The 9,955-nt window shown below is 46.8% G+C and overlaps 1 protein-coding gene across 9 annotated transcripts in view; it reads left to right on the top strand.

The window, feature by feature from the left end:
* The first annotated feature begins 1,375 nt into the window (after positions 1-1,375).
* The window catches only part of LOC123398318 (fructose-bisphosphate aldolase-lysine N-methyltransferase, chloroplastic), a 68,532-nt gene continuing 59,952 nt past the window's right edge, over positions 1,376-9,955 (top strand). For all 9 annotated transcript variants that reach the window (XM_045092798.1, XM_045092799.1, XM_045092800.1 and 6 more), the window contains exons 1-5: positions 1,376-1,804; positions 1,883-1,958; positions 4,438-4,643; positions 4,754-4,840; positions 4,921-5,013. In XM_045092798.1, the coding sequence (XP_044948733.1) occupies positions 1,391-1,804; positions 1,883-1,958; positions 4,438-4,643; positions 4,754-4,840; positions 4,921-5,013 (876 nt within the window). In that variant the 5' untranslated portion in view covers positions 1,376-1,390. The remainder of the gene's footprint in view (positions 1,805-1,882; positions 1,959-4,437; positions 4,644-4,753; positions 4,841-4,920; positions 5,014-9,955) is intronic.

Genomic DNA, 9,955 nt, shown 5'->3' with positions numbered 1-9,955 from the left:
TGTTTCGTAATGCCCAACAGACCGCCGCAAACCCAATCCAAAACAAACGTTTCATGGCTCCCACCAAATGTGTTACTAAAGTCCGTAGGTCAGAGATAGAAGCAGGGGCCCAAGAAACATGAAGCCACGATCCAAAACAACACCAAATCATTTTAGCCAAGACACAATGGAAAATATATGATTGGCGTCTTCCAACTCCTCACACAGGGCGCAACGATCCAAACCGGGGCCATTCATTTTCAGATCTGATCCGCCGCGGGAAGCCGGCCCCTGAAGGCTTGCCACAAGAAGATTTTAATCTTAGGGCGGATACGAGAACGCCAAATCTGGTTGAACTTATTCGTTGGTGAACCCGCAATAGGCTTAGAGTACAAGAATTTTATCGAGAAATGGCCCGAAGCAGATTGAGGCTAGTCCACCGAGTCCTCCGCCTCCGAGAGCGTGGGGCAAAAGGCAGCAAGACGATGCCATTGAACCAATATTTGAGGCATTTGTTCATCACCACAGTATTAATGATACCCAACCCTTCGATGTTTTTAGGTCTACAGATGATGTTTCGTTTGACCATCCGATATTTGCGTTTATTATCAGCCGAGTTCCAACAGAAAGCACCTCTATGCTTGTCGAAACCGTCGTGCGTGCCCGCAGAGAGAAGGTAGAAGCCCATCGTGAACATGAGCAGGAAAGATAGGCAAGAGTTAATCAAGGCAACTTTTCCAGCATTCGAGTTGTACCTACCCCTCCAAGGTAGCACCCGATTACCAACCTTGGTAACAATGGGAGCAAACTCCTTGGCACATAAGATATTCATAGCAATCGGGAGGCCTAGGTATTTAAAAGGGAAAGAACCGAGGCTGCAGTGTAGGAGATGCACCACTCGCAAGGCCTTCAAATTATCAACATCAGTGGCAATGACCTTGCTCTTAGCGAAGTTAATTTTAAGCCCTCACAAGGCTTCAAAGCAGAGCATGATGAGCTCTACCATGCTTGAGATGGACGAGGCAGCTTCTAAGATATTAATTCATTTGATGAGTAAAAAGTGACAAGCGGACATGAGCGCCTGGTCATCACGGGGTTCTGTGTTCTAGGCGAGGGGCCGCCTAGGGCTGACCGCTGATCCATGCAAATGCTGGGATGGCAGCCGTCGTGAACAGAAAGGCGGGCGAGAAGGCCATGTACCCGTCGGCTACGCCGCGGCCGAGAGGTTTTAGTTGGCTACGCCGCGGTCGATAGGTTCCAGTCGGCTACGTAGTGGACGAGGTGTATTATTCCTATATAAATAATTCAAAGGCATATTATTTGTCAAATTTAATAAAAAACGTACGTATTATTAAAAAAAAGATTAGCCATGGGTGATGGGTGTGGATGGATCCGTTGTCACTTGTCCGTGATGATCTTTGCTTGGAAAATATGGCTCCACCTGTCGCGCCTTTCCCTCATCCACACCAACCGGTCGTCCGAAGCTCGAGCGCCACCCATGGCCTCCTCCGCCTTGTCCGGCACCCACCATCGCCTCCTTCTCCCCTGTTTCCTGCGCCGCCTCCCTCAGCCCGGTTCGCGCTCGTGCTCCCGCCTCCGCCTCGCCGCCTGCCACGCCGACACCCTCCTTTCCTCCTCCGGGGCCCAGGGGCCGCCCTCCCCCGCGGCGTGCTTGTCCGCATCCTCCGCTGGCGGGTTCTCTGACTGGCTACTCACGAATGGCCTGCCGCCGGGCAAGTTGGCCATCCTGGAGCGCCCCGTCCCGTGCTCTCGCGGGGGCAGAGACCGGCCATTACACTTCGTCGCTGCTGGGCAGGACCTCGAGGTACTGAGCAATCAGGGTTAGTTGGTGATTCGGTGGTGAACTTGCGATCCTGATGCGGCTTTCTGGTTGCTTGCGTAGGCGGGGGATGTGGCTTTCGAGGTGCCCATGTCGCTCGTTGTCACGCTGGAGCGGGTTCTCGGCGACGAGTCCGTCGGTGAGTTGGCCTCTGGCTCTAAACCGGCTGAGTTCTGTCATTTGGTCGGTTTATGGCGGAGGAAGTGGGCAATTTTCATTCCTTTGATGCAAATTTGGTAATCTAAATGAATTTGGCATTTGAATGGTATTATGCCGAAAGGGTTCCTGCCCTGAGTAGGTTACATATGAGAAGAATTTGTAGAAATACTGTGCAGTCATTTCTTGGGTAAGATGTTCTTTCCACTTCCATGTGTTGCAATACCACGGAGTTTCTTGGTAGTCTTGTGACCAGCACTACATATGTGGTCTGGGGAAATTTCTTTGTAAGTTACTCCCTCCGTTCCTAAATACCCCCCCTTCCTTTATATAAGGCCTATTTGTTTTTTAATAAAATTCCACAATATAAGGTGCATTTCTTATAATTCCTCATAATTCCATTGTTAGCCCTTCAAAAAAGGAAAATATCTCTCCCGTGATTGCATGCATCCGTTCTTGTAAAGAGAAAAAGGAAAGTATCTCCTTAGTGATTGCATGTATGTCTTATTTTCCTAGCCTAAATGATTTAGTTGCCGTGAATCAATGATTTAGCCAAGGTTAATTTCGTCTTAACATGTGTATAATTATATGTCTTGGTCACCGTGATAAAAATAATACACCTTACATAAAGGAATGGAGGGAATATAAGTCTTTTTAAATATTCCACTACGAACTACATACGAATGTATATAGACATATTTTAAAGTGTGGATTCACTCATTTTGCTACGTATGTAGTCCATAGTGTATCTCTAGAAAGACTTATATTTAGAAACGGAGGCAATAGTAACTATGCTGTAGTATATCTGGAGTTCACTCAGGTAATACAACGGCCTTAAAGAAGCATGATTCAATTGTAGCAACAGTCTGTGAATCTGCTTTATTCAGATATTTAACATTACCTTTTTCAACAGTGTCATGCTTACACATTTTTCCGGTTAAGCTCATCTATGTTAAAGAAAGAGCAACAGTTATCTCTGCTGAGTTAGGTGTTCCTAATTGATTTTTGGTCCTCCCACACACGAGTGGAGAAAATGCAAGATCCTATTTGTGGTGTAGGATTTGTGCAAATGTATCCCTTACTGAAACTTGGGGACAAATTTGTGTTCCAACTTTCAACCTTAACATGGGTGTTGATTATAAAGCCAAAAGATCATTATCAGTTAGGAATATGGACATAATCCGTATCTATTCTTAGTAGCTTCAATTGATTCACATATTTATGAGACAATAGCCAAACTACCACTAGTGAAAACCACAAGTGCCAAAATACCACTATGAAAAACCAATGTGCCAAAATAGCACTCAGTTGAAAATTTTCATGCCAAGATACCACTATGAGCTAATTGAGACTAACAGATGAGTGAAAATACTACTTTGCCCTTTACCGTGTGCTCGCGGCTAGACAAGGAAAAGGGACCGGCGCAGCCATCCTCCTCTAGCTCAGTCGGCACTGGCATGTGCTCGCTGCCATCGATGAAATCCACCAGCAAGATACGTGTCTCCCTCCTCCGCATTTTTAGGTGTGGTGGCAGCAGCTAGCTATGGTAAGCAACAACAAGCAACACACAGGCATAGTATCCGGCAAGATCCAGCGACCACGAGTGGGGCCATGCTCCACGCGCTGTTCCGGAGAAAGGAGGCGACACGGCATCATCCACAGTGGCCGGGTGGCGATGGGTTGGATGCAGGGAGGAGTTGGGCGGGCATGGCTGCACACACTGCATAGTGGGCGGTGCTGCGACACGCAACTGCTGCAGAGCGGCGGTTTCATGTCGCTGGGAACAGTGTGGATATAACGGTGGGGCAGCCGGCTTGCCGCATACAGCAGCCGTGGATAGAGCTCGGGTCGACGAAACAATCTCCGGCCACTTTGACCAGTACAAGCCAGACTCCATGGCCACGAACAGCAGCCCACACACTCAAAGATAGGATGAAGGGTACTTTTGGCAAGGTAGAAAAAACTACAGCTCCATCCACCATTGACTAACAGAATCTGTTTGACAATAGACGGTAGTGCTATTTTGGTATGAAAAAACTGAACTTGAGTGCTATTTTGGCACTTTGGTTTTTTATAGTGATGTTTTGGCACATGTGGTTTCCACCGGTGGTATTATGGCTATTCTCTCCATATTTATCTGTAGCATTCATTTTTATGTTTATTTGTTCTATGATTTTAACGAGTTTTTAGCTTTTAGACATTAATTACATGATACTAGTATCAGAGAAAGGAGCAGTATAAGTACAGTTTGGCTGGAAGTAGTTTAACCATGAAACACTTGGAAACTGATATAATATTTCATCTATTCAAGTTACATATTTTGCATATGTGATATGCACAGTCTTCCCATCATCTGTAACAACTACAGCTCCCAATGGCATAGTGCTCTCATGTAGACACCAAGAGAAGAACATGCAAGCGATTTGATGCTATGATATTTATTTTGTTTTTCTACCATGCAGCTGAATTGTTAACGACAAACAAATTGTCTGAGCTGGCATGCTTGGCATTGTATCTCATGTATGAGAAGAAGCAAGGAAGAGATTCACTTTGGTACCCGTATATTAAAGAACTTGATCGTCAGCGAGGCAGGGGGCAGCTAGCTGTTGAATCACCTCTTTTATGGACTGAAAGTGAATTGGATTACCTGAATGGCAGCCCCATGAGGGTCAGTGTTTTTATCTACTAATGTCAACTTATCATCTAATTTCTTCAATTTGAGATTAATTAATTTTTAGAAGAAATAAATATCCCAGCTTTGATTTTCTCATGATTCAGGATGAAGTTGTTGTCAGAGATGAGGGAATAAAAAAAGAGTATAATGAGCTTGACACATTGTGGTTCATGGCAGGTTCATTGTTTAAGGTATTTTCTTGATCCTCCTTATATTTTTTCCATGAGAGTTTGTTGTGCTGGCTCTTTATTCTCATGTGAATTTTATGCAGCAATACCCTTTTGATGTGCCTACTGAGGCATTTCCGTTTGAGATCTTCAAGCAGGCATTTGTTGCGGTACAGTCTTGCGTGGTTCATTTGCAGGTAATATGCCGAGCATTTATTTGTAGTTCTCCAACATGGCACCTGAGCCAATTGATTTAGTTCCATTTGTTTTGAAGTCAGGGTTTAATATTTGTTTCACAAGTGAGTAATGTATTAGCAAACATGCCCTTGCGTTGCAACAGGAGAAGAACAAAATATCATACAGACCTAGCCTAATATACACAAACCAAATGAAGCTCTCGTTAATATTCTTCTAGACGTGAAGGATGTGAGGAATAAATAAGCAAGAGAGTGAGAAGAAAAATATAATAGATTCATACCATATGTCCATTTAATCTTGTGATTAAACGGATATTGCATGAACCAGGGCTGTCCAGGACTCCAGGTCGAGGAACTGGGCTGTTTGTGTCCGACGAGGTCAGGAGTGTTGCACAAAGATTTTCCCTTCTTTTTATTGGTCGGAATTTAGATTACTTAATTTGAACAATAAGGAGTTGGAGGTGGAAAGCATGAAGTATAAAGAACATGTACCTTTACTTTCCCACGGGTATAGATAGTCGAATGCAGACCAGCACATGTCGTAAATAATTTAAGGATGCTCAGATATGTAAATTCTCGTGATGCATTTCAAGTCACATATTACATATTTTTTTGAAAAAAAAACAATTACAATGGTCACATTTAAATAGATGAAGGCTGCTATATAGTATGCATGAAATCACCGCCATGACCCATGTAAGACTACATGCCTCGATAATTATCATGTTAATACATGTTTAAAAGACGTCAAATGATTTTCCAAAATACAAGGCTATATTTAGGTTGAGTCAGCTGGTAAATCATAAATTTCGCACCATCACAACACATATATACCTCTAGTATTGTACCTTTACTTGTCAACATATGTACATGTACGTACCCTTACTCGTAGGATGTAGGATCTGGTTGGCCACACAGTCACAGGCTAGTAGTAGAGCTTTTAGCAATCGGTCATGTTCGACGCATGACGGAGACGACCGAGAAGAGCGAAGAATGGACAAAGAGTTGGGAAAAGTGTGGTCTTGAGGTTAGTGGTGGCATGTGTGGTGAGGCGATAAAAGGAGACGAGCCAGCCGCGGATTGCCATCTGAGCGGATTGCCATGGGAGCTCGCCACCAGTTTTACCCAAGCATGACGGGGCTCCAATGCTCACAACTTAACCACTACACGTTCTTAAAGAAATTGTGTTAATACATTAGTTGATGTATACCACTATACCAATTTTAATATCCAGTGAGCACAACTTTGAGGCTCTTGCCGCTCGTGCTGCCTCTCCATGCTCCCCCGAGGCCACATGGTGTTGTACAGCTGCATCGTTGTCACCATGCACGTACACCCTATGCGGTGTGTCCTCCACAACTAGCCATCGCCCGCACCTGAACGGGCGCTCCTTAGTCCCCTTCCATTTACAAAGCTCTCGTGAGTCGTGACAAGGACCCAACTGTCTGCGGGCCCCACATCATCTTCCTCATACCCGTGGTGAGTACGCACGAGATGGAACACAGGAAGATTCCGACGACCAGCTCGTAGCCAACTTCATGACGTCCATGGAAGACGTACATACGAGAAGGATCACCGCTGGCGGGGCCGAAACAACGTCACCGTTGGTATGGCCTGAACAACGTCGTCGCGATGCTCCATGTTGGTGGCCACCTTCAGCTTCTTCTAGTTTTACTATCGTGAGCCAAAGACAATGGGACAACAAGCAACAGACCTGACCAAATTCTTCTTTGTTGTTGACCACCGGCCACAGATGAGGCCTGATCTCTTCCCGGACGAGTACCTCTGCAATTGCGTCGGCACGACGCAAGGCGCGTCCATCGGCCTCCTTGTCGGGTGCACGATGGCCATGGTGGTCAAGTAGGCGGTGGCGGCGTTTGATCTGCGGCCGTTCGGGCGGTCGAGTTAGGGCAAATGTGGAGGACGTTTGGGATGGGCCTATAAGGCGCACCCAACATCCTCTTCATCGGGTGCACAGTGGCCCTGGTGGTCAAGCAGGCAGTGGCGGCGTTTGATCTGCGGCGGCTTGGACGGTTGAGTTACGGTGAATGTGGAGGATGTATTGGATGTGGATTTTCTTCGAGTGTTGCGCTCCATAGGTAAAAAAGACCGCACCACCAACAACTTGTTGGCATCAACGTCCGAGTCGAGGTCGAGTGTTGGCTACTTTTTAAGAAAAAAGAAATGAATCGTTTTTTCACTTGCCGGTGGCAAGGTAGTAATATGTAATTTGGTGGAGGGATAAAATCGTCATGTGGATATTGTCGATCACCTCCCTTTATTAGTCGGTATAGATGGTATCGTATGAATTAAAAACAATTTAGCTGTAAATATTTTTCATTTTAATTAGATCACATGTGATACGGGGCAAGCCGTTAGGATGGGCTGATCTTTCCGAATTGAAGGTAGATTTGAGAAAGAACACGAAGAACACGTGGGAAATCACGAGGAAAACTAGCACAAATCGACACACAAGTTGCAACAAAAGGTGGATAAATAGTTGATCCAAATCATCCACAAGAGAGAGATGGAACAAGCTAGGGTTCTTCCCCAAGTCCTAAGACATGGAGGTCTTGAATTCCATGGAGGAATCTTCCCACAAGTGGAGGTCTTGTTACTCCTACGAAGTCTTACCCTCAAGAGGAGGCCTTGATCTCCACTAAGGGAGCAATCTACATGTAAGAGTAATCCCACAAGGGGAGGTACATAAGGTAAGCTCTAATGTCCAGTCCTTTCTTTGCTAACCCTAGATCTAAGGCGGGGGAGAGGTATATATAGGCCCCCCTGACAAAGGGTAAGCAGGAAAGGGAAGATACATGGGATGGGCCCATCTTAGTGCATGCAGGCAAAGTCCGATAGTCCAACTTAAGCTTGATAGTCTGACATGTTGGAGGTTCTAAACCCATGTCCGACTCGAAGTCTGACATGGTCTAGAGAGCAAGGTCAAGTTGGACCATCCGACATGTCAGGCATATGGTTGGGACTGTCTGGCCTGGTTGGCCTTTGGGGACCGTCTTCACGCTCTGGGTCGTCGTATTTGTGGTTCCTTTGCCTCCATGCTTCCCTCGCGGATGGTGTAGGCGTTTTCTTGTGCTTGATCTCCTCCATTGCGTGCTCTCATTGGGCTCAAACCTATAGGTGCACAACATAGGAGAGTCAAGTAGTATACCATCCGTGAGAGATCCAAGTAGACATGTGTAAAGGAGAAGAAATGGGATCTTGTTCCCCTTCCAAAAGGAAAAGTCTGCCTGCAAATGGGTGTACACCGTCAAGCAAACCCTAAACCCTGGAATTGAACGTAGAATCTTGGAAGGGAAAGCGAATGGTACAAGGCGAGACTAGTGGCAAGGGCGTTACAGTTAAACCTATGGGATTGACTATGACGAGATCTCTACACCCGCTGCAAAGGCGAGTACAACAAGAAATCGTATTTCTTGTGTTGCTAACTTTGGTTGGCTACTGCATGAGTCGGATGTCAAGAATGGATTCTTGCATGGAGATCTTCAAGAAGAGGTTTATATGGAGATTCAATCTGGCTTAAGTAGCCCAAAATGATGTAGGGCAAAGCCTCAATTGTGCCAGGTCTTCACAATTTGGAGAGATCAAGAGGAAGAGCATGCAAGAACTCAACAAACACAAGGGAAATTCACTAGAAGAACAAGATCCACATCACACATGTGCTCTCCAAGCATCCAAGGAAAGAGTAACTAGTAGATCCACAATCAACAAAAGGAAACAAGTAGCTAGGTAAAGTGATATAGGGTGAAACCCTAGGTGGTGATCTTCACACTTGGAGGTGGGGAGGATAGGAATCAAACACAAACACCAGAAAAGAGGAACACTCAAGACAAGGTGCAGTCACACATCCACTGAATCTGTTAGACCTTTCAGCCTGAGCATTGATAGTTGTAGATGACACTAGGAGAGTTGGGACAATTTTCGTTGGTTTATTTCTCACACAATGCCATGCCAACCTGAGGGGTTGGGGATACATATTTATAGGCTGCTAGCCAGCCAAGCATATGCTAAGATGCTAGTCTAAGATGCTGCTAAGATGCTAGTCTAAGATGCTATCCTACCATGTGCTGCAGCCCCACAAAGGACTATGTGCTGCAGCCCCACAAAGACCATAGTACATAGACTTATCCATCATTCTCCCCCTAAGTCTTGTACGTCGTCTTGTGGGAGAGTCGAATCATCCCAATCCTGGAGCAGAGTTCGAGGAACTTGATCCTCCCAAGAGGCTTGGTGAGCAGGTCTGCGAGCTGGTCCGTGGTGTTGATGTAGCTCGCCTCGATGCTCCCTTCTTCCAAACAGCTGCGGATGAAGTGATACCTCAGTCGGATGTGCTTGCTCCGTTCGTGGAAAACGGGGTTCTTTGCCAGGGCCAGGGCGGACTTGCTGTCCACCAGGAGCTGCACCGTTCTGGTGTCTCGGACGAGGAGATCACCAAGCAGTCGAGCGAGCCAGAGCGCCTGAGTGCAGGCGGTGGAGGCCGCTATGTACTCGGCCTCACAGCTGGACAGGGCCACCACCTGCTGCTTGACCGATTGCCAGCTCACGAGACACTTGCCGAGGAAGAAGAGGATCCCGCTCGTGCTCTTGCTGGTGTCGATGTCGCCGGCGTGGTCGCTGTCGCTGTACCCGACGAAGTGTGCCGCCCCCGGACACCTAGGGTAGTGGAGGCCGTGGTCGAGGGTCCCTGCCACGTAGCGGACGATCCTCTTCACTGCCTGCTGGTGCTCCGACGTCGATCGCTCCATGAACCGACTGACATAGCCGACGGAGAATGCCAAGTCCGGCCGTGTGTGGGCGAGGTAGCGAAGGCTCCCCACAAGGCGTCGGTACTGCGTAGCGTCCACTTCCTCCGTCGTGCTGTCGCGGCTCAGTTTCAGCCTCTCCTCCATCGGAGTGAGAGCTGGGTGGCCGTCGGTGAGCCCAG

The sequence above is a fragment of the Hordeum vulgare genome, chromosome 5H, assembly GCF_904849725.1.
Source record: "Hordeum vulgare subsp. vulgare chromosome 5H, MorexV3_pseudomolecules_assembly, whole genome shotgun sequence".
Taxonomy (NCBI): Eukaryota; Viridiplantae; Streptophyta; class Magnoliopsida; order Poales; family Poaceae; genus Hordeum; species Hordeum vulgare.
The sequence above is the reverse complement of the archived record's forward strand: the minus strand, read 5'-3'. Positions and strand labels throughout refer to the sequence as shown.